At 37.2% G+C, this 25,168-nt stretch overlaps 2 protein-coding genes and 1 long non-coding RNA gene across 18 annotated transcripts in view; 1 reads left to right on the top strand and 2 right to left on the bottom strand.

Annotated features, from left to right (window-relative positions):
* The window catches only part of CLGN (calmegin), a 28,049-nt gene extending 13,870 nt beyond the window's left edge, over positions 1-14,179 (bottom strand). Inside the window, exons 1-9 of one of the 6 annotated variants that reach the window (XM_066996683.1) lie at positions 14,059-14,179; positions 13,580-13,705; positions 12,015-12,056; positions 10,362-10,540; positions 9,048-9,118; positions 6,715-6,773; positions 5,450-5,591; positions 4,540-4,621; positions 1,562-1,754 (exon numbers count right to left, since the gene is read on the bottom strand). In XM_066996683.1, the coding sequence (XP_066852784.1) occupies positions 1,562-1,754; positions 4,540-4,621; positions 5,450-5,591; positions 6,715-6,773; positions 9,048-9,118; positions 10,362-10,523 (709 nt within the window). In that variant the 5' untranslated portion in view covers positions 10,524-10,540; positions 12,015-12,056; positions 13,580-13,705; positions 14,059-14,179. Of the gene's footprint in view, positions 1-1,561; positions 1,755-4,539; positions 4,622-5,449; positions 5,592-6,714; positions 6,774-9,047; positions 9,119-10,361; positions 10,541-12,014; positions 12,057-13,579; positions 13,892-14,058 lie in introns of those variants that run through there. The other 5 variants (XM_048074986.2, XM_048074987.2, XM_013197830.3 and 2 more) reach the window with 5 other exon arrangements.
* Positions 14,180-14,198: 19 nt separating this feature from the next.
* Positions 14,199-25,168, top strand: part of LOC106046682 (uncharacterized) — a 33,078-nt gene continuing 22,108 nt past the window's right edge. For 2 of the 6 annotated variants that reach the window (XR_010831467.1, XR_010831466.1), the window contains exons 1-2: positions 14,199-14,299; positions 16,547-16,658. This is a non-coding gene — a long non-coding RNA (uncharacterized lncRNA). The remainder of the gene's footprint in view (positions 14,300-16,546; positions 16,659-25,168) is intronic. The other 4 variants (XR_010831465.1, XR_007167517.2, XR_007167518.2 and 1 more) reach the window with 4 other exon arrangements.
* MGAT4D (MGAT4 family member D) overlaps positions 18,393-25,168 on the bottom strand; it is a 57,905-nt gene continuing 51,129 nt past the window's right edge. For all 6 annotated transcript variants that reach the window (XM_066996686.1, XM_013197819.3, XM_066996687.1 and 3 more), the window contains 6 exons: positions 23,956-24,063; positions 22,845-23,038; positions 21,308-21,386; positions 21,116-21,194; positions 19,746-19,855; positions 18,393-19,202 (listed from right to left, as the gene is read on the bottom strand). In XM_066996686.1, coding sequence (XP_066852787.1) covers positions 19,176-19,202; positions 19,746-19,855; positions 21,116-21,194; positions 21,308-21,386; positions 22,845-23,038; positions 23,956-24,063 — 597 coding nt within the window. In that variant the 3' untranslated portion in view covers positions 18,393-19,175. The remainder of the gene's footprint in view (positions 19,203-19,745; positions 19,856-21,115; positions 21,195-21,307; positions 21,387-22,844; positions 23,039-23,955; positions 24,064-25,168) is intronic.

A 25,168-nucleotide genomic window follows, 5' to 3' on the forward strand; every position in this document is an offset into this window, starting at 1 on the left:
AACTGTGTAAATATCACAGCTGAAGGATCATGAAAACAGTATTTTCTTTTAGATTCAAATCTCTGACAGCCAGTTCCCTCAACTGCCAGACGGTGAATAGAGAAATTTATCTTCAAATTTTTAAAAATTTTAGCAAGTACCTGATAAATAAGGGTCATAGAATTGAGCAGTGTCAGACTCAACAACAGAAATTGGATCCAGATCCATCTCTAATAACTGGTGAGCACATTATTAACGCTTAACAAGTATATTTAAATGCCCATTCAACACAAGCAAGATTACTAATTTGAAGTAAATACTATTCCAGTTTTATGAAGATGGGCGATGAAAACCAGAGTAACAGACCTATAATGACGGTTTGTTAATACCTAATTAAGCTCTTGCAGCTTAAAATTTTTAATTTTATTAAAACATCAACAAACGCAAAAATTAACCCCCCATATGATTTTAGATACAATAAAATTAATTGATTTTTCTACTTATGTTATCAGTCACAAATGCATTAGATGGTACAAAGCTGTTCAGAGGTCTAGCTGAGCAATTATAATAGAATAAATGCAATTTAAGTATCTTTAATCATCATCTCTAATGAACAGCCCAAATACAGGAACACATTCGTTCCTTTACTGTAAGGACAGGATGGTGGGAAGGATTTTTGTGTTTTCTTTGGTTCTATTGCTTTGTTTCAGTTATTCTTATGATCTAAAAGTGACGGTTTGTTGTAGCACACTACTGTAAGTTATTTTAAGAACAATACATTTTTCCCATGGCACAGCAGTTGAGCACGTCTTCCATTATTATTCCATTACTATTATTCAATGGAAGTTCTAAAGTATAGTCAATTTGTTTGGATTTGCAGTATGTCACAGATTAGCCCATTTTCTCTGACTGCTTGTTCTTTTTCAGAAATTAGAACAAGGAAAAAAAAGAACTGAGAAATTAAACTTTCATTGCTGCTATACTGTTCATTAGAACATAAACTGATGTCACATGGATTAAAACCAGACCAAATTTCATCTCCAGTGAAAGCAGCAACCTATCTGTTCACGCACACCTCTGCTGATGCAGGCATTGGTGGGAACTCAATGCGCAGAGGAGAGCGGTGTTCAATATGCTGTAGATCTCACTGAACTCCAGTAAATTCTTGATCCCTTCCTAGAATACTGGACATATATATATATATATATATATATGTATATATATATATATATGTATATATATATATACACACACACATACACCTTTCTTAAGGGATTTTTTTTTTTATCATAGTATGTACTGAAAGTATTAATCAGTTCTTCAGGTTAAAGGCTAGCCAAGGCTGGTAATGCTTTTTTCCTGTAATTGAATATTAAACAGCAGCATTTCAAAGCCACTTATGCCCTGCAGTTAAGCTCAGTCATTAAATCATTTAAGCCCAAATCATTAAGCAACCATCCCCCAGAATTAACAGACTATTACAAACAAAAAGCAGAGTCAAATACAAAGCTTCAGTGAACTAAGTTCAGAAACTAATTTTTAATCTGTTTTCTAATTTAAACGTGTAAGAATTAAACAATACCAAGCGTGTACAGATGAGTCTTCTTGTCCAAATAGAACTTTTTTAGGTCTACATCAGGGCGTTTTGCATGTTTTTCATCATACTCTCCAGTTTTAGGATTCTTATGTCTAAAGATAAAGTGTAGTTTGTAATCTTCTCCACATTTATCTGGTCCAAACATAATAGTATAAGGTGTTTTGTCAAAAAAGTATTCCTGTAGAAGCAAAAAAGCTGAGCATGCGTTATACCGTACATTTTACAAAGTCATATTAGGTACTACTTTTCCTCCATACTGTGGCATATACACAGCATAATTCCCCTTTTCTAAAAGGTGTTTCATGAAGCATCGGCTCTAACACTGAAAATGGTAGGGTAAATCATGAAAGGAAATGAACAGTCCCCGCATGTTGTTGGATGCTTTCCATTCTCAGGGAGCAGTCTAACCACAGAGATCACTTAAGCTTCTTCAGGGAAGAAGAATATGCTTACTTAGACCTTATTCTTACACATTATGTGGAAACTCCTCCACAAATCAAGGCATCCAAATATCTATACCCTTCTGCACACACTACACTAAAAGATGGAAGGGAACTAGTTAACTGCTCTTCATAGCAATTTACATTTCAATAAAGACTGTAAACAGGGTATTATCCAGCATTTCAGCACTGTCTTCTTGCTCCATACTAACAATAAACAACCCTGAAAACACCAGATATAGTTTCCTTCAGAGTATGATGCATTAAGCTGTTCAGAAATTTTTTTTTTAACTAGATGATTTTTGTAGTTGGTATACACAGTATCATGCTATAGTCTTACTCAACTGCTTGAAGAAAGATAACTTGATTTCTGAAACTTTTCGTCTTTCAAGAAATATTCTAACAGTTATGTATTGTTTGAGATGAGTCTGTATTTTCAAGTATGCAGCAGTTTTTGAACACAAAGTAAAACATTTTCAGTTTAGATTTAAGCACTACAGAAATGAATGCATTTTAAGTTTGGTCCTTACAACTTCAATCCTCATTTGAAAATGTCACTGTTAAGAATTAACAAGAATTAATTGATTATTCCAATATGTTCAATTTTAAAGTTAAAAGGATATGAAAGAGAAAATGTTGACTCAAACCTACCAAAATAAAAAATTAAAAAAAAATGTATAGGATGAACAATGAGCCAGGTCATAAAAAGATAAAATTTGCATTTGCAGTCTTTTGGTTCACTTTCTAGAATAAGACAACAGATGTCGGAGAATTTCAGTTTCATGTGTAACTGAGCAGAGTATCTTGGTCTCACAACTTCTTTTACAAAGTAAGATTTTTCAGTTTTAGTATCCTTTACATATCTTTCCATCATGAAAGATGCCATACCTTTACTAGTTTTCCTACCATCTGTATTTTTAATACAGATCTATTAGTACTTAAGTTTGAGTATAACACATGCTGACATACAAATTTGAGGAAAAAGGAAAAGCATTTGGAGGTTGCATTAAAGCTTTTACTTAGATATTTCATGAATGCTTACAAGAAACTTCTTACACATGCCACCATCTCTTAGACTCTTGCAGGCACACATATTATCCCTTAAAAATCACAAAAAATCTGTGTTAAGAGGTTCCTTCTGACTGCTGATTTGCAGGTGAGGACAAGCAATGCCTTGAGCCTGTCTGAGCAACTTTCCCTTCCTTTTGCACATAAGCAAGGCATCACACTTCACTGCAATACAGTATTGGGTAATCCAGCATCCAAACAGGTTGCTGATGATGCCACCTCCCCTCAAGCTAGCAATTCTATCATTTTAAGTTTGCTCAGTAAACAACTACAATGCTGTTCTGCTCAGCACTTACAATGTTGTAGCTTCACGGGTCAAGGCAGCGATGGTAGATATGTTCAGACATCTCAGGAATAAAAGCACAGATGGAAAATCTCACCCAGGGAGAAAATTATGAGTTCTGCCCACACTTGTGTTTCCAGGTTTTTTTTTAAGACTAGTCTCTATTGCTTTTCCTATTAACTTGCCTTTCCACCTTACCAAATCTTATTGAGCAAACAGGATAGCTTGATGCATCTCAAAACCAACAATTTCTAAAGCCAATACTAGCTGTAACTGTGATTGCCTCATCAACTTCTGTCTGAAAGTTGTCTAGTACTGAATGTTGGGTCAACACCACCAACTAGCTTCAAAACCATAGCGTAGGAGCTAGGGTAGTCAGCTTTTGAATGGCCAGAGCAATCTGCTTCATGATTGGAAGTACCCTTACCATTTTTGAATCCTGACAATATTTTGAATCCAGACTGGTCATTCCAAGTCTATCCAAATATGTAAAACTATTCTGTAACTGCTGCTATGTATGTAAAGCATCAACTTTACACCTGATCATTGAGAGCGTCCCTGGTAAGAGAAATTCTTCCCCATAGGGAGACACTTCATTACTTGCAGTTCCTAAATCCACATTCTATCCCTCTGTGAGGTGACATGCTGTATGCCATGCAGTAAAAAAAAATTGTTTCACAAGTTATGAGTTGAAATTCTATGGCTTGTGTTATTGCAAAAAGGCAGACTAAACAGATACAAAACTCCATTGTCCTAGATATAAGACCAATAGTTAACATAATATCACCTGTACAGAACTAGGAGGAGTATGTTAATCCATACACTGCTTGCTCTGACCTATGGAAATTCACATTTTGAGATTTCTTGTCTGAACATAGATTTTAACAGTGTACTTTAAGTTTCAGACTACCTGCATTTTTCATTAAAATAAATGGTAATTTTAACATGAATAATGTTATCAAATATTCCAGTAAAATGCACAACTATGAAGGCTTTGTATATATATAAACTATAATATATATATGATTACCTTGCCTAATCTTCTGATTAAACATTTGGGAAGCTTTTTAGAACTTAGAATACACTAAGAATTAATCTCCTAATGACACTGCACAAGAACAATTATGCATTCCTCAAATGAGCAACCAACAGTAAACATTAAGAGGACATACCAGATTCAAGTCTTTACTACTGGAGAGGAGCTTAATATATGCACCACCACAGTCAATGCCTTCTTGAAAATTCACTTCGTATCTGAGCAAAGAGCAAGTTAAAAAAACATTCCGCATCAGACAAATACAAATTCAATTCTGATCTCCAGAACGAGAAGAATACATTAATATCATCAATTAGTCACTTTATTTTTTTTATTAGTCATTACTGTCAAAACGTTTCTACATGACCAAACAGGTTTTAGTTGCTACACAAACTAACACAGCAATGATGACAGACAAAAAAAGCCACAGTAACATTTGATACTGTTGGTATCACCAGTAAGAAAAGTTTCAAAGCTGTATTGACCAACATGCAAAACACCAAAGCGAAGCACAAATCAGGAATAGTTCTAAAACGTTTGTGCTGTCTTTGAAATGGCCCATATAACACACTGAATTTAGCTGGAGGAGTTACCTGGATGTGTCTGTAAGTACAACAAATCAAGTCTGTTATCAGAAAAAAAAAGTCCTATTGCCATGACACTCATCATCACGAATACTGCTATAATACTTGCAAGATTCAGGTTTTACTGATCTACACAGAAATACTCTGCAAATGTAAAAACACTGTACTCAAATTACATGATTTAGATCTTTTAGATCTAAGACCGAAAATTGATTAGCTTTTTAAGAAATTTTATAAAGTATTAATTTCTGTCCAAAATATTTTATAAGAGTTTAAATACCACTTCTTAACACCTGTATTACAATTTTTCTTGATTATTATATCATTCATACTTACAGTTCTGGTAGCTCTGGATATGAAGCCAATGCTACATGAAAGACAGTATTTTTTACAGAGATTTACATTATTTTCTTGACTTAATGAATAATAAAAATTAAGTAAAAAATCTGAGGGAATACTTACTGAACAATCAAAGGTTTATTATCAAAAATAAATGCCTTTGTTAGCATAGTTGATATTGCATGATGCTTTGCCACCGATTTTAACACTAATCCTCTGTCTCCAGGTACTGTGTTTTCTTTCAGCTCTTCTACTTCCCATCTTCCTAAAACAAACAAACATACAATCTTTGAAAAAAAAATTAGGCAGAAGTCAGGAAACTGTAGCCTTGTAGAAAGTAAAGAGTTAACAGCATATAAGACTAATTGCCAAAGTAGAGAAGTCATCTTGACGTTTGATGTCAAAGTTAGAAGTTAAATAATAATCATCCAATTCAATACCAGTAATTCTACTCTGGACACAAACAATTATAATTTTTACATCCCAATTTTTTTTTATTATACAATCCTGTAGCATGCGTGAATATCCACTGAATTTCTGATTAATTGCAATACTGTACAAAGGAATCAAGAATACAGTTTAGACAGAGAGAGACCTATATTTTGGATATGCATAGCTCTACACAGAAAAGCCCACTCTCTCATTTCACCAAAAAGGTATTGGTTCTAGCCAGTTAAGATTATGCCAGCTTTCAGTGTTTTAAAGATAGCAAATGTGTAGCACACACATTCCTTGTTACTTCCAGCCTAGGAATGTACGAGTCAAATACAAGCCCAAATGACAAAAATCATCCAAACAACTTTTTCATTTTCACTTTCCAATTATTTTTTATTTTCTTTAGAAAACTATACTAATAAACTGTACAAGAACCACTGGAGAATCCTACACTCAAGCACAGACAATCTGACAAAAGTATTCAAAAAAACCAACACTCATTCAGTTTCAATTTTTTTTGTTTCAGAGGCTAAGCTTTGAGATCAACAGCTGCATCAGTAGGAGATGCAAAGACACAGGAACAGGCTGCTTTAGAAACGTGCATAACAACTGAAATTGAAGTGGTAAATATCTGACAATTTCAGGAAAATGTAGTTCTCAAGAGGCACTGTTCATAAACAATTAATACTGAATATTCACATGTCAGAATGTATTCTAGTACATCAGAATAAAATTACTGCAATGACAGAAATATTTATCTCCATGGTAAGTAACCAAACAAGCAACCTTTCATATCTCAGTTTCAGGGTAACAGTCATTATACAAAGTAAGATATTGTTGATCTATGTCATCTAGGTTTTCAAAGGTAAGTTCAGTGCAAGGGACAGTTATTTCTCAAAAAGCAACAGAACATCAGAAACTATGTAGTGAAAGTAAACACCAAAAAGGCTTACCATCATATTTAGCAATGTTATCATCCGTGTCTTCTTTCTTGGTTTTAGACAATATCCACCTAAAACAAGAAGTGTACTAGTCATTTAACTACACATGCGAAGCTGTATTATTTAGCAAGCACAGGAAAAACAGATTTAGCTGCTAGGATGTCAATCTGTGACACTGATTTTGACAGGCAGCATCATGGAACTTTGTGTAATTTAAAGAATGTGAAACAAAAAATTGAAGTGTTAGTCTAATACAACATTGATTTTGAAATATTTCCTAAGAATCTAAATGAATATACAATTAAAACTCTAAAGTAATTCACATTTACTCTGAATAATCTTCAGTTTTATCTACAAGCTGAGGCTGACAACGTAACACTATTACGTGAGCATGGAACTTGAAATAATACTTGAAAATAGCAAAGTTCATGTGTAAAGACTTCAATGTGATAAAGAAGAGCAAAAAATCATTCAAACAACCCTTAACTCTATCTGATATTAAGAGTATCAGTGCACAGCAGAGGAGGGAGGGAACAAATAAGTGTCCAAATGACAAGTGCAATTATGCACTAAGCAGATTCGAATTTTATCGCACACGGGGATTATAACAGAGCAAACGAACTCCTGATCTCCTTGACAGATCTCCTTGAACAAGGCGGATGCAGCTTACCAAAATCAGCTCACCAAAAATGAGGATATGCACACACCCTGTACAAAATGCTCATTTGGAGAAGAAAGAAAAGGCAATCCAGCCTCATTCGGTCATACAGTGGTTCTATCCCGAGCCATGCACAGGAACGTCTTAAGCCAACAGTGTTGCCAAACTCTTCCTTGTATCAACTACAATGCTATATTCTCATAGTGACTTCTGTAAAGAACTAATTTCATTCATTCTGAACGACTCTCTGCATGGAGTATGTCAGGGATGAATACTTTTTCTTTCCTGCTTGAATTTCAGACAGATCTGTGTTAACAGAGATGCTGGAAAAGCACCACAGTATAAATGGCAAACTAGATCCCTGGTCTTCCTCTGGAAAGCCCAATGCTAAAGTAACTAATACTAATCAAAGCTTCCAGTTGTTTGTTTTTTTTTAAACCACCATTTTCACCTTTTCTTTTTAATCGTTTTTCCTACCATCACTGGTACGGCTTTTGTATTGCACTTCTTAACATTTAGAAGTGACATGCTGAAGGTGAGAATTTTATAAAAAATTATCTTCTTTCTACATGTGGTCTAAATATGTAACAAAAATGAAAAAAAAAATCTAAGAACATAATGTGAGAAATGACAAATCCATATTCAGTGGCCTGAATTTCCCTGTAACCCTCCAGAAAAGAACAGTAGAAACAATTGGGAAAAGGGAGTAAGATTCAGTCTTATGAAAGTTACTGGTGCCTGCTGCCATGCTATTTGGTTTCAAGTTTATGTTGTGCATCCTCAGCACACAGGTGTCTTATGACAGTTTACCTCACACCTACAGTTGTTGCATCTCAGTCTTTTCACAGGAAGACAAAAATAGGCAGCTTTAAATTGTATGATAAAGATGTATCTTACTGCATCTCCTTTCACCTCTGGCTGCCTCTTCATGGGAGCTGGGTTTTGTTCTTTTAATAACATACAAACATACCTTTTTTCATGATTCCTTGCAAAACAAGGTATTTTGTCCACCCACCCAGTAGCAGTTACACCTTACACTGCTGTAGTGGTGGAAGAAAACTTAAAAAATGCAGACAAGATGAATATTTCTGGCTTAAGAACTGTTGACCTAAACCTCGATATTTTTCTGAAATATCAGCGCAGTGTAGTCAAACTACCTAGGAACATTTCAGCAATCATATAAATATCTAATTCCTCTCGATAGTATAAAAGCACAACGGGAAGCAGTACAATAAATCAATTAAATACAGTCCTCCCCAACAGAGTTTTTAATCTATAATGTAGAGAAGTGCTGCCTCCTTCTTGCACATATCTAAGTGTACATGAAGAAGAAATAGTTTGCTAACAATTTCTGACTTTTTAAGCTACTACAGTGTAATGCATCTCACCTTGTAGTTTCACTTTTAATTCAACTGGCATTGCATTATTTTTTTAACATCCATAAAACCAGAGTCTATTACAGGTTTTGTTATATCACAAAATATAGCTACATGCCTGAAACATCAACTGCTTAGCTTAACCTTATGAAGAAATTGGAGCAAGTATGACCACCCTTCTCAATTCTAAACCCTGTACTTTTTTTTTTTTTTTTGGAATGTACTAGCAGAAAAATGAATATAAAATAAGTCCTGCCGCTGTAAGTTAAATTACTGAAATTAGAAGTCTGTAAGTTTAAGGTGCAGCTTACCCTGTCAATACTCCATCAAAGGTTTCTGTAAAATACACTTCCCCAGTTGGCTTTGGCGTCTGGTATACAATCTAAAAGACATTTACAGATATAACATATCATAAACTACAATTTTTCAATTGAAATACACTATCACACCACTGGAAGCAGTCCACCCAGCCAGACCACCACAGTTACATCTAACAGAATAAAACACTCTTTCCCTGGGCCCTCTCATTTCTACAGTTTGGGTGCATTCCTCTAACAGTGCGCAATTTCATATCCGTGAAGCTTTGTGCGACCAGGGGACAGCGATGAATAGCACAGAAACAAATCAAGACTCTGAGCAAGGACTCTTAAAAGGCAGGAGGGTCTCACGGTTTCATTTCTAGTGATATGTTTATGATGGTTAAAGAGGCTGCTAGGTTAGTTTTAGACTCACTCTCAGGTATCAGAAAAACACTTTTCCCCAGTTTTTTGAAAACTAAATGGTGGTCCTCCTACTAAACACAGTAGAGCTCAAATGCACACAGGGTTATCAGCAGTTGTTTCATCTCTGTTTTTGTGCCCTAGCAGCTTAACATCTTCGAAAGCACCTGCAGAAAGTTTCAGATACTATGATAAAAGCATAGATACAGCTTAAAATTTTGCTTTCTGTGGTCAAAGCTCATAACTGAAGTACCGTTACACACCTTGTGCATAAAATAAAAACACAGAAAATTTACACAACTTGCTCCAGCTCTCTGCTTCCTATTTTTTAATTCACATGGTTCCTTTTTTTTGTTTGTTTGTTTTCCTATCTACTTGGCATGTTACAGTTGGGCTACACAGTTAAAAAAAATAGAAAAAAACAATCTATGACTATTGTGCAAACCTATTATGAAGTACAGCATAACAAACGCAGAAAGATTTTTTAGGAACAAAGACCATCTTAAAAGGCAGATGTGACCGATGAAATTAAGAAACCAATCTAAACGAAAAATGTCAATGAGCCCAAGGTGCTTTCTTCTCTAGTAATGACACGTTAGGCTGCAGGGTATATTATCCATCAAGGAGGACTTCGGACACCAGGTTCCATACCTAGAGTGAAAGACTAGCAAGACCTTCTTCGGGACTATCGACCACAGGTGGGAGATCTGATTTTGCATTTGGCATAGTAGGATCCTTAAGGCATACACAACAAATGAAAAACTCAGTCTGGTGAGTTTGACACTCATCGAGTTGTCAACTGTATATTGACTTGCTTTTTTTAAAATAAATTTGTGCACTGATTCTTCTACTAGTTACAACTACGTAACTTAAACAAGCTTTAGCTAACGGCATCTATAATCTTACCCCTAAGGAAGATTCATCTTTGTCAACATCAGCTTCTTGAGACTGCTTGTCAAAATCCTCCACTTCAACATCTGCACCCAAAATTTCTTCGTTTTCCATTTCTGCAGTTACTGAGGTAATTATCAGGAGACCCAAGCACAGCCAGTCCCACTGGAAATGCATCCTGGTTATCTGAAGAACTGAAGGTTTTAAATTACAAGTATTGTTGGGGGGATATTATCAACATTAGTTCAATTTTACCCAAGATTTTATCTAGAAGAGAAAAAAAACTAAGCAGGTAACTAACTCAACTTCTCAATCTGTACTGCTACGAAAAAGAAAAGAATGTTGTCCAGATGCATTTGCTTCACATCCATAAGCTAAAATACATGCACATGCAGTTTTACATTGAAGTACGCAATGGTTTGGAGCAGTGCGATTCCAAGCATGTGCCTACGCAAGTTTTCTTAAAGGTCTTGCCAAAAGTGCTTCTTTCTGAACTTGCTTTTGTCTGCATTTGGAAACAGAAGGAAGACAGACTCCAGATACCATTGTGTAGGTGTTTATCCTTTGATTGTTAATTTCTATCCACAGAGAGCTTAAAAAGAAAGACAAATACTGACATTTAGTCAGTTACTGTAAGGCATTTTCAAACCTTGCATTATCTGGCCACCAGTACTCACACTAAATATTCTGCTACTGAGACGCTTTCTGTGCCTTAAAAAGCAGTCACCCTTTTAAGCTCTATCATCGCTCTTCAGAGATTGCTTGTTTACTACTATAAACCCTAAGTACCACAGCAACTCCAGATACTGTCTTATATTCTGGAAATCTTAGTTCCTCTCTTTCTTCCTGGCTTTATCAGATTTGCTAAGCAATGCAAACATTAGAACGCCCTAATAATTATTTATCTATTTACAACATCTGCTAGTTCTATCAAGCAATGCATATAGAGATCAAATAGTGTCAAGGCAAAAAAATCCACATCCCAACAGAGCTATCCAAAAACGAAAACTAATTCTTTTTTCCTTATTCATTTTAAGATCTATTCATGTAATATTGACTGTACTGATTACATCTAAAGCTAAAAATAAACTGTTTCAGGCACTAGTACTAGACACTATGTCAACATCACTTTGAACATAAAAAGCCTCACCTCTTGGGACAGACACCTAATTTTCCACAAAACTGTATCAAATTATGTTACCTTTTTTTTTCAACTAATCTATGCCATTCTTTGCTTTGGATCCTTTCCATCTGTTTTGTTTAAGAATAGCAAGTCTATGGTTTGCATCATTATGTTAATAGTCAAGAAATCTGAAGTCTTCTGCAAATTTTACTATTTTTTAAAGAAAATCTTAGTTAAAAAACTACAGAGATTGTTAATTCATAGACCTCTCTGGCCAGTTCTAGAACTTGAAATATTCTTGCCCTATTCTTGACTTAAAGTCATTCAGCTTGTCACATGTGAACGTTCAACTTCATGGTGTGTTTTTGAAGACCTCTGTCTGGAGGCTATCGCATTCAGTTTTCCCATGCCCATTTTATTGCTCTTAATCATCACAGTAAGACAAACATCTAAGCAATGTCTCATCACACGTTACTCCTTCGCTCCACTACAGCGGCATATATTAATTAGGTATTAGAACCAACTTTTCGCATGAACTTGCCTACCTTACTTAAGGTAGTTTGTCATGCAGTTCTGCTCCTCTTCTCCTAAAGCAGATGAAGATAAAAAGCAGACACACGTTCATCAACACAATTCAGTCGCGTTTTATGTATGATACAAAATGCCTACTTTCACTTCAATAGCTGTAATTTATTATGACTAGCCTCTATCCATTATTTTCATACACACACAAGCAAGAGCATCCAAGAAATCGCCTTTCCACACAGTTCCCTTCCAAAACTCCTGATGCCTTCAACATGCTGTGCTTTTTCAAGTCACTCAAGCCTAACTATATAGCAACTCCCTGATCCTAGCCAAGGACATTCCTAATGTCATTCAGTCTTCAATCACATCTCTTAGCTTCCCTCCAACAACAGAAAGTATACTTTTTTGACTCATCCCAAATTAAGATATTCCAGAAACACTGAAATCCAATACCATGAACAATTAAGTTATTGCTTAATTGCCAGATAGGGATAAACCCAAACAAAACCATTAAATCTTTTGATTTTTGTGAATTTTTCATAACCACAGTCTTACAATGATAAATCTTTAAGCCAAAGAGTTTATGGACTCAAAATATTATACATTTAATAAGAAAGTCCACTAGATTTTAAAGATTAATTAGCATATGAACATCCATGAAAATCTTCAGACCTGTAATTTTAAGCTATTTTGTATAGCTTGGTTTCCTTACTATGGGAACACGGGTAACTACAGCGCTTCTACACATCATAAGAGACACTCGAGCCAAGGGTACTGCTGTAGAGCAGGCTCTTGGGACCAGCAGCAGTGCTGCAACACTGGCATATTATTGCCTCTGAAGTAATAAGCCACTGCCTGCGGGACGTGTGCTAGACAACAGTACAAGACAACATGCATAAACTGAAGGAAGGAAAGTTCTGTTTGGGTATTAGCAATTTTTTCCCAATGATCGCAGCCAAGCAGTGGGTCAGGCTGCCTAGGGTGCAGCCTCGGCCCTTGGTGCTCTCCAGCACGGAGGGGATAAAGCCCTGAGTGTCCAGCCTGAGGGTCCGGCCCCGGAGTTGGCCCTGCCGTGAGCAGCGGGCTGGAGCCCTTCCCACCTGGTTTGATTTCCACAGCAGGCTGTGGAGCACAAGTACAGCAATTCGGACCTCTGTGCCATGGTCTTTAGTGTACTCTACATCTGCCATGAAATTAACGGCATCGCAGTTGTTATCCCACTTGATGCGGAACTAAATAAAAGTCAGGATCTTTAACGTGACTGGTAACTCATACTTAGAAGAGTCAAGCCTTCCTGAAACCACCTCCTCAAGCAGAGGGCAGCAAGGCTGCCATTAACATCCTTCCTCGCCCAGAAGCTTAAAGCTCCCGCAGCCACCAGCAGCACAGGGAGGGCAAATACCAACTCCACCCAGGGCAATGGAAAGGGTGGGTTCGTGCGCCTGTAACCGTGTGCTGCTGCCTTATCCCTCCCCGACACGGTTACGTGGGCATCAGCCTGACCCAGTGGGACCCGCTCCACGGAAACCACTCGGGAGCTCTCCCCCGAAGTTTCATTTCCCCGTACGCCGGGGGCACATGGCACCTTCCTGTCTCTCGCCGGAGCCTTAAAGATGCTGCGTGAGAACAGCGACAGCGGGATGCAACCGGGCTATTTACACGGGTGACTTTCCGCGCTGTTTCACCGCTCCCGCTGGCTCGAGCAAAACCTCTAGGAAGAGGCTTTCGATTAAAAACGAATAAAACAAGGAGGGAGCCACCCCGCTGCCCGCAGGCTGCGGGCACACGGCCGTCACAAGACCACGAAGGGCCGCCCGCACCCGGGGAGCCCCGACAGCCCCCTCAGGACCCCCCTCAGGACGCCGCGGGGAGGGGGGGGGGAGCCCAACGGCCGCCAACGGCCGGCGCGCGAGGAGCCCCCCCACTCACCACGCGCGCGCCCTCCCCTAACGGCCACCACAGCCCCCCCCCCCGCCCCAGTTACAAAGCGCGTCCCCGCGCAGCGCGCGCGCCCCCCGCCGCCGGGCCCTGCCGGTGAGCGCGTGCCCGCGGCCGGCCGGTTACCGGATCCCCTCCGAGCCCGGCCGCTGTCCCCCAACGCATCCCCGGCCGCGCATGCGCCCTCGCGGGCTCCCCTCGCGGGCGCCCTGCAGCAGGTGCCGCGGATCGCGGCGCCGACGCCAAGCGGCGGCCGGGTCGCGGGGCGGGGCCACCGACAGCGGGGGGGGGGGGGGGGGGGTGGCAGGTATAAAAGCCCGGTAAGATGGCGGCACCGAGCGGGAAGCGGCTGAGGGGAGCGTGAAAGGTGCGTTAAATGCTCTGCCCTGGCTGGGGGAAAATTGTTAGGAGAAATGGCGCATTTTGTCAAATTGGCATTTAAAATTGTAAATGCGTGCTCCACTGTGGACTTTTCGAGATCAACCGCCGTCATAGTCACTGGGATTTTAAATGTACTCACTGTGGTAACCGTCATGCTCCGCACACCTTTGATCATCTACTAGGCTATTCAAAGCCGAGGTCTTTTTTCATTGCTAATTGAAACGATTTAGGTCAAATTAACAAAACCCTTTACTGAAATGGAGATAGTCAAGCAATCTAACCTAGGTTCCAGGAACAGTAAAGCAGAGGGACCACCCTGTGATTCTATGATTCTGGACGCCGTACAAGTTGAGAGAATTTAGAACATGACACATGGCAGCAATGTGTAAAATGTGGAGATGGCACAGGGAAAAGCAGTTCCTTGAGGGGCCACTAGGAACTTCTTGGCACCAGAGCTGTGCAGCTAGTGACAAACCAGATCAGGGTTCGTAGTGTTTTCATGTAACGTTGCGTCATTCAGTTCACATTATCAAAGAAGGCCTCCTCACCAAAAGCTTTACCGGTTCTGTTTTACATTATTTGATTCTTACCACGTCCAGGAAACAGTCTTATGGACGTAATGGCTATGGCCCATACAAAATACTTTATAACTTGAGGTAATTTTTATAGATGTCTCCATTTGGTTTTTCTACCACATACTAGTTTGCTAAGTAGCCTAAATAACTCAGATAACTCAGAACTGTTTGGAATTAACACTAGAACATGTACTTTCAACTGTCAATCCAAATGCTTTTTTTGCCCCCACCCCCCCCCACCCCCCCCTTTTTGGTGACATTCCACCTTTCAAGCATTATAAGGTCAGTGTAAACTAACGCAGAAGCTTCAAACTTGGTTATATTTCTTGACAGCATCATCAAAACTTATGACTGCTACAGATCATTTCAATTATGAGCTCTAAAGATCAATGTAAATATCACAACTAACAGTGTATATTTATGTCGTAGAAAAGCCACACCATTTCTTCTCTTGTTAAGGTATAGCTAACACTGATCAGAAGGATCTTTTAAGCCTTAATTCAAATCGTTATTTAATGTATTTTTCTGAAATGGTACCATACTGCTACAGAATCTTCAATCTTTAGACACCTCTAGCTAAAAAGGAAGGGGGGAATGTTCTTATGCATTCCATCATGAAAAAAGACAGATGAAAACTATCCTTGCAGCTTGAAATACACACATATATCCTTTTAGAAGTAAAGGAGAATTCAAGAATTCTGCTCACTGCAGAATTCATTGTTAATATTCCTACTGTTCATTGTAAGGCATCTATGAAAGATACATCTGCAATCTTCCATTCATGAAAATAAATAATATTCATTAAAAAAACAAGCTGAAACACAGGAATCTCAGAGAAGACAGTTTGTGTAACCAATAGGACAGCTGACAGATGTGTGACAGAGCAATGCAAAAAGTAAATGTTGGGGAAAATTAAGATCTTTGTATATGGGATGCTATCCCAAATATCCAATATCCAATGGGATGCAAATGGGAGAGAAAATTTCAAATTCAGTAAACAAATCCATCTTCAACTTTAGATTAAATCTCTCCTAATTAATTTTAATAGATATTCCTTCTGAGTCTAGTCTCTTCCCAGTGTAAATCTGTCCTCCATTTGCATTTAGAGGAGATGTGTACTTGTATTTAGCTGCACAAAGAGTCACAGTAACACTGATGAGATTAGGGCTCACATAATTAATGGAAATAAAAACATTTAAAAAAAATCAGTAAAGCCAAGTTCATAATTGCATTTTGTATCAGAAACAAATGTTACCAGTTCCCTTTCAAAAGTCCCTCAAAGGATTTAAGACAAGAATAGAGTCACACTGCTCAGAGAAACAAACAACTGCACTTCAGTGGAAATCAAAATGGGTACAATAAACCATCATTAGTATTGAATTAGCTTGCAAAATGGGCTTTCTTCCCACATATGCATTTAACCTGATTACGAACATGTAAAACGAGCTAGCCAATATTTTGGAGACTGTATTAAACCACATGAAAATACTGAAGTAGAATATCCTAATGAAAGAGGTCGGTGATCTGGTATGGAACCTGAAATGCCTCTTAAGAGAGTTGTTTTTTTAACTTACTGTCTTTGTTTTGTAAGTTAATCACAATGTCTATGGTATAAAAACAGTCATCTGCAAAGTTAAAGGATGTTCTGTATCCCCTAGGTCAGTTACCTGAACTGAAAATTCTCTTGAGGAGCCCTTAACCTGGCCTTAGGGACGTGGTGTGTGAAGGTGCGTGCAGGTTCAGTACAGCTTATTAAATGGAAAACCACAGGTAGGAACTTCCTTTCAGGATCAAAAGGCTATATAAATATACAAATACTCTGTAACCATTCCATGCATAACAGAGATTGTTATGAACACACAGAGCTAATTGTTGACATTAACATGCAAAAGAACATAAGTATACTTCTATTACACTGTTCTCTTAAACTTACTAGGGCTGTAGCACTCACAACTTAGTTATCAATTCTTCAGTGAAAATCCAGAGTTCATCTCACAAGGTTCCTTCGATTTTGTAGAGGAGCTGAGGTTCTACAGACTGGGCAAAAAACCTCTGCACTCCATAAAGCACATGGAAGAATGGGGACTAAGCAAAATTTTACTCAACAGTGCACAAGCAAGCATTTGTTATTTACTCTTTCAACATCTGCAAAGCTCGTTTACATCAAAGCGTATTCAATGATTGCAATGGTTAGGTAAAATATGTAAAACCTGAAACAGCATAAATGAAGTACATAGCTGGATGTACAGAATGAAAAAAAATATGTATACGAAAGTCCAGTCACTCCCTAATATAATTTCAGGTACTCTGATAAGCTTTTTGGAATTACCCTTCAACAGTTAGAAATTTCATTTCACTGTGAAAATAAAAGGCTTTGGTAACAAGATATTTTACCTCTGTACTTTGTGTTTTCTTGATTAATAATTGACCTGAAATTTCATCCTATACAATGTCTCTTACCTGTAATGACTGGCCGCTAGACAGTCCAAATGCAGACATTGCTCCCAGCCTATGACTGTTCCAGTGAAAGCAATAGCAAAAAAAAGATTTAAGTTTCTACTTAAGAACTTAAGTTCTTCCCCAAAGATGCTAAAGCATTTCAGGTTAAGACAAGAATGACTTCCAAAAAATCATTCCCCCCCCCCCCTTAGTGTAATGTAATTCTGTTTTATTCCCTAATACAAGTTTTCATGATTATATGTCATTCTGACTCCTGTATCAGCAGAGGAAAAAAAAAAATAGAAATCTGAAAGGCTATTTTGATCTGGGTCAGAGGGAGGAAGCTCTGCCCTTTGTGTGCCACATAGCCCTATGCAGAGCCACACGGTTTCCCTTCAATCCCTAGCTGTAGTTTTAGCTACTGCATTTTAATGATACAGTGCTTTCAGTCTTATTCGACCTTTCTTTTTACTGTAAATGCTTACCGATAATAAAGGTGTCCCTCTGTGCATCTTTAAGCGCCTCACATTACTTCAGTAATTCTTAACCTGCATTAAATTCTTAACCTAGTGAAGGCTGCAATATTTGGTCCAAGAAATAACACATGTATTTACACACATGCATATATATAGCACCACAGTGTATATTTTAAGTACTGTAAATTATCAAACTATTATTGGAGATGGTCTTTAGAAAAACTTCCCCTCTGAAATGTTTTAATGTATGCAAGAAAACTCATTTTATATTATTCTAAATAAAATACTCTAATATTAAGAATACTGTTATGCATTATTTTTACCCATTTAACACAAATCCATAGAAAAGTGTACAGTGCAGTTTACAACATTAAGGATGCAATGCTTGTGCTGGCGAATGAGGGCGCACTCGTGCTTCGAGTGCTGAGGAAGCAATACTGGAATTCTGCACATCACAGGTAGATATCCAAGGTGCAATTTCTCAGCAACACTTCAAATGAGGCTAGAGTGGTTTAGCTGTTTTTTCAAACTTGTACTGAGTTTTGGCTTGTGACCATGATTGAAGTATCAGGACAGACTGATTATCAAATAGCAGGATCCAAAATTTTATTTAAATAGATTTTCTTTCTACAAAAATATAGTTACATGTGATACCCTGATTATTTCCTTTAGTTAATTCAATGCAGGATTCACAGAAAAGTTTTACATTCCTCTCAACAATACAAGTTTGATTTTCAAGTTATTCAAATGGTAACTTGTAGGCACTTTTCATTTAAAAAAAATATATTAAGCATCTGTTATGCTACATTAAGGCTGAAACACGTGGTAAGTTTGAGATCCATTTTCATGTTGTTAAATTGTTCCTTTCTCCGGTGGACTGCTCTAAGTACTTGCGAGGAATATGGACAACTTTTCCTTCAGTTCTGTTTTCCCTCCAAAACTAACTAGTGTTCTTCCTGGAGTTACAAACAATGTTCTTAATATTTTCCCCAAATGCCCATATGTTTAGTCCTACTTTTGTGTTTTAGTCCCTGAGATAACCTGTAATGCCTTATCAATTGTTTGTAGTAATATATAATCAATGTTGCTAAACTAAGATGGGATTTATTTTTTTTATGTTTATGTATTAACAGCTTATTCAATAACAGTTTATGGAACTTTCTAATGTGATCAGTTTTTTCATAGCTTTTAATATTCTTTATATTATATAAATATTTAATAGTTATCGCCACTCTTTCCCAATACACAGTATTAAGAATGGAATGGGTCTGGGTTTGTTCTTTGTACCCACTCAGGTTTTTGTTGCTGTTAGCCTGGTTTCAAACAAGCCCGTTAACAAGTGACATGTCAAAAATACATTTTTTTCCAGTTTTCAGTTTTCAGATGTCTTGATAAGTACCTGGAAAAAAAAATACCAAAAAAATATTATTTTCTAAAATGTGCAGAAGTGTTTCCTAAGATACCAGCTTTTCCTTCCTTCCAAGTATGACTACAGTAATTGTCTTCAGTGATTTCTGCTGAATATTTTCTATTTATGGGTTCACACACATTCAGACATTTCATTCATACTTGAAAGAAAAAAAAATCATCTGTTTGCATATAGTAATTAATATTCAAGATGGTGACTGAAAAATGCTAGAAAATCCTCCTTCAGTTGGTTGATTTATCATGACCCGAATTCTCCTGGCCATATCTACAGCATTGCAAAAACTGGAGAATTATCCCATTTAAGCATTTCCAACACTTTTCCTATGAAGTAAATAAGTAAATTCTCCTCCCTTTAGTAATTAATATCCTTCTCCACTTGTGTACTCTTTTCCCCACACAGAATCCCACTCAAAATTAGATAAAAAAAATTATGACCATCAATTCCTGTATGATAGGAGGAACTAAAACCGATTTAATAAAGCTTTTATTAAAATCCTATTATTAACATGCTTACCTCACTAAGTATTGCCCACACAGGAGAATCGGAATTGACTGACAAACGAATAGCCTGTATTTTTTCTGGCAGACTGATGTTGCCTTCTGCAATTCCATTTTCAAAAGCCCCTAAATGAAAAATAAAACAACATCAATACAAGCCTATATTAGGATGAAATATAGTTCCAGGTGAACTTAGTGAAAGTTCTAAATTACAAATTATAAATTAACGCTAGGAATGCAACAGTAGAGGAAAAAATCATTTGAAAAAGTTCAAACTGTAGCTGCTGAAAAATAAAGCTATAAAGAAGACGATTTCTGCTGTACATGAGGATTCATTTATTCAGCTAAAACAATAAGGAACTGGAGAAGAACACAAGTAAATAAGGAACCTGCAGCTACAGATGTTAGAAAATAAATACATTAGTACTGGCAGTACACATATGAACCACAGGGTCACGTTAAAGAATCTAGAAGAGCTTTTCTGATACGTACAACTATTTCAGAAAGAGATAGAAGGGACCATGGATCAATTAGAATATATTCCTTCACTAGTTCACACTTTTTAGATACCCTTGTCAAACTGGCATAAAATCAGCACAGACTAATGAAAAACACTCATTCCATCTGATATTCATTTCCTATGAACTTGCACATACAACTCAGAGTTGACAACATTTGGTTTTCGATCTCTAATTAGAACAAAACAGCCAAGAGGAGGTGGGGGGAGAGGTGCAAATTAAAGCAAGCAAGAAATGATGGTGAGCTGAAAGTGGCTCATTCGGGGAAAAAGAGTAATTATGTGATAGAAGAGACAGAAGAAAAGTGGCAAGCAAAGCAGATCTCCCAGTAGTCCATTTTTATTCCCAGAAGGATATTTTAGTTTAGGTAACAGTAGACAATAAGTTTTGGCAGGTTTGCGGAGAATCTGCAGTTCCTTTACAGAATTCAATTGCTACCCTGAGGAAGGAAGAAGGGGAAGCTAGGGTTGGGCAAAAATGCATTGTGTTATGCTTTATCTCTTGATTTCAGGTGGGAGCACAAGTCTGTCACAATCAATAAGGAATCCTTTTCTTCAGCTAAGGCTGCAAAATCTAAACCAGAATCAATTACCCTATTAAAACCTTGCAGAGGTCAATTTTTTCCTGTCATAAGATGCCCTGACTTTTGCCACCAGCGTTGGGGTCTTTCATTATTTAAAACAAAATAGGATCATCAACGGTCAAACAACATACTACAACAAGCAGAAGCGCAAAATGTTTGTTTTCCTTACTAGTTACTACCTTGAAATAGTGCATTTATTACAGAGTTAAAGAAATTCTCAAACACAGAAGCATTTTACATGGAAAATCAAAATTTCTGGTTTTGAAGTGACAATAAACAATTTACCTATTTTTAAATATCCATCTTTGGTTGCTGGGTAGTTAAGTTTACTTCCATTGTCAAGCAATTCTTTTCTTTCAGCTTCCTGTAATAAACAAAACAATACTCAGTAGTGTTTTCTAGGACATGACCTTTCATGCCAAACATCATTCTTAAACTGAAATAGCATTGTGTTGCAGGTAGAAATAAGAGACTTACATCAGCTGGCAACACTTCCACAGTAGTGTTATATAGTATATCACCAGGGTGCTCTATGTTTCCACTTCTAAAGAAGTACCTGATGAAAAAAGGTATATTATTTACAGGTATTTCCTTTTCTGAAGGAAACTTTTAAACATCTTCACATTAATCCTTTGTGGGCTACAGAGAACAGAAGTAGGCATTGACATGTGTGACCAAACCATATTAAAACTTTTTTGTTTTAAATAAAACAAGCATTAAAATCATCTTTCTCTGGAACTGCGGATATAAGCATTCCTCCCTTTCAGTGCTCAAAATCCAAAACAATTCATTTGTCCAGGTTTACATGGCTACAGACGATCCACTCTATAACCCATTCCTATCATCCTAAGGCCTAGGTAAGATGGGCTTCTGAAATACAGTGACAGAAAAAATCCCTGTCTTTAGAAGAGTATATACTACATGCCAAGAGAATCCCTCTCTTTATCAATACTGATCAGTTCAGGAGCTCTAAATAATCTCCAGTTGTTACCAATGAGCAACAGCAATGTCAAAGAATGACTTCAATTATCAACATTAAGCAAAAACACCTGTGAGATTAAAAAATCAATTTGGTTTTGATTTTCTGGCATTAGAGTTCTTAGTTTTTATATCTGAGAAGAGCTACAGAAATGTAAAGCATTAACCTTCCTCCTCCAGTATGAATCAAACAATGGAGACCTAAGAAATCCACTAAGTACTATAAGATTAGCTGTACATTTTCACAAGTTAGTCATGGGGGTAGATCTCTTTGAATGAGAAAAATGTTTAAGGTGGAACTTAGCTACAGATACAAACAACCAACTCAAAGTTAGATGTCTGGCTGTGACCCAAATATTTGTGTGTTCATAGGCAATACAAATACACTCAAAATAGTCAGTGAAGTCTAGCAAATGACTCAGATGACCAAATGGATGATGAGATGAATATCTCTCTTGCTTCCACTGGCTGTATCAAGCAGACTACTCTCTGTAACATACAGTGGGAGCTTATGCACCGACTTTATGTAGACATCTCTGCTGTAGATACTACATTCATGTTTCTGAATCTGCAACTGAATTCCACCTTTATTAATTTACTGTTCACTGTTTCCCCACGCTTGCTCTGTGCTTTCACCTGCACAGGGACGTGCCTGGGACATGACCTTTGAGCTAACATTATGCCAACAGCCTTTCTGTTGGCAACTATACAAACAAAGCTTTCACTGACTTCATTGATGAAACTCGTTAGTTAAAACCAAATTCATTCGAGAGCTATTGTAAGAGAATATAGAGTATTTAATATTTTAACGAAGAAATATAAGGAGAAAAAAAAAAAACCCTCTAATTACCATGGAAGAAATGTATTTGAGGAGTGGAATTCAAGAAGGGGAGTAGGTACACAGCAAATCATAGCAACTCCTCAGTAACCAGGCCATGCTTTATGCAAACAGTTGAGCACTAGTAATTTTGAACACTCAGTCATTTCCAAAGTGGACACATGTAAGCTACCATATTCCATACCAAGCAATACTTACTTTTCTACCTTTAGTGGTTTTAAAAAGGTGAATCTGATATAGTCCCCGGTCACTGGAGCTGAAGCCCAAAAATAATCTTTTCCTTCATAAACTTTTTCCAAGGTATATTGCTGGTATACTTTTAGGCTTGTATACACTTTTGCAGGTGGATTATTATGTGCTTTATATAGCACATTACTGCCAAAATCTTTATCCTGTTGGACACAAAGAAAAGTAAGTGCACTCATAAAAATACAATGAAAAGAAGTGGTCCAATATCTTGAATTCTTACAGGTAACTATTCCAGAAAACACTTACTTGTCAAAAGTGTCAAAAAATATACCATCTATTTCTGATAAAAATAGGATATTCATTTCAGTGTTATAACTGAGATTCAGTGTTACAGTTTGTACACTGAGCTGTACTGATTATTTCTCAGCTGTCTAGACTGGAAAAGAAACATCTCCAGGGTAGACTATTTTGTGGTTGTCTCCTATACCTTCTGCCAGAACATCCAATATTGGCCTCTGCTAGAGGCTACCTGAACATCTAGTCTGATCCAATGGTGCATTTCTAATTATCTCATGAGTGGTCTAAATGGCGCTAACAGAACATCCATGAAATCTGGTGCTTCACTGCTCTTTAACTTATCAGATACCTGGCAGATCTACTATTTGCCCACCAAACTCTCCCTAATAACCTACTGCTGTCAGTAGAGCCATGCCCTTATCTTACCAGTATCCTTTTCTTATTAATAATCCTCTGTGTTGGTATTGTGGACTATTTAGCCAAAAGATACCATCATAACCCTTTGTGTTTGTACGGCGCATAGCGCATGAAACCTTGCGCTGTGCAGAGGATTCCTACATGCCACAAAATGCTACTGCTACTAGTGTAATTGTTCAGATTAGAGATTCAAAGATGTTTCTGCAGAAGCAGTATGTCTTATCTGTAATTCAGATGTTAGATCGATACTACACACACACACACACACACCAATCTGTAAGCCAGCATTTCTTGGAAATGGAAGTGCCATCAAATGCCAAAGATGAAATGCTTGATACCAATATGAGAAACAAGCTAGAACACAAGCATATAATTTAGAAATAAGACGGTAATTTCTTATCCATACTTTCAAATTCTGTATCTTCCCAGACAATGATGAATGAATTCCCATATGCTGAAAGAGAGATGGTTTAGCACGGATACGTATCTTTGCCTTTTCCTTTTCACAATGCATCTGGAAAGAAAGTAAAGAGGGTGAAGTTTTATTAAAATAAAGGAGATGAAACTAATCAGGTGATTTCATTATGTCATTGAGGGTATGGGTCCAGGTTTTTTACCCATATTTACACGAGTAATCCTTAGATTAACAGACACCTTATTTCACATACAGTTTCTAGATAAAAACTCATAATTCCACTCATGGTGCTATGTAGACTTTCAGGCTCAACCACCACTAATTCAGGGATTTCTACACTGTATACACTGCCCATCATCAATCGCATTTGGAACAACAAAAACGCACCTCAGATCTGAAAGTGATTTTTTTGTGTTCGTGTTTTGTTTTTTCTGTTTCTGGCAAATATAATTTCAACTTTTGGCCTTGCCATATCATTCTATTTTGACCAAAACTGATCATCTTGAGATAGAAGTGCAACCAGAATCCATCTTTATCATTTGGCTCTTTCTGCTATGTTTGAGAAGGTTATAATGTAATATACAGTACCATATTATATGTTACACATATTTTACCCTAAAACTAAGTAAAGGCCCTAGGTATTTATATCCCCATTTTCTGGTTTAGATACACTTTGTGACATGTACACCAAAGAATTAAATAACTATACTTGGTACTAATTTGGGGATTTCCTTCTTTTTGTATGATAGCAAATAATTTCTTTAAATGTAATTTTTGCTCTATATGCATAGAGCATCAATGTTAGATACAATGAAGCAAACACATTACAATAATATACAATATTATGTCTTATTTACATAAGACATAACAAGGCATAATGGCATAGAAGAGTGCAGAGTAAAAATTAGACTCCCTGAGACTCTTGGTTCTGCCACAGAATAATTGTATAAGTTTGAAAGATCATCTAACCTCTCTATATCACAGGTTTCACATCTTTAGATTTGAGAGGGTAATGTGTTTACCTCTTCAATAATATGCTTCCAGTTCTATAAAGAAAAACGTCACGTAATTATATCAATGCCTTCTAAAGCTAGAAGTGATAGTCTTCACTCAGCTGGCTTAAATAGCAAAATTCATAGGGGATTTATGGTTCTCACAGAAGTGCTAACTAAAAGTACAAAACCACCTGGAAGAAGGCTCTCAG

Source organism: Anser cygnoides, chromosome 4 (assembly GCF_040182565.1).
Source record: "Anser cygnoides isolate HZ-2024a breed goose chromosome 4, Taihu_goose_T2T_genome, whole genome shotgun sequence".
Classification (NCBI taxonomy): Eukaryota; Metazoa; Chordata; class Aves; order Anseriformes; family Anatidae; genus Anser; species Anser cygnoides.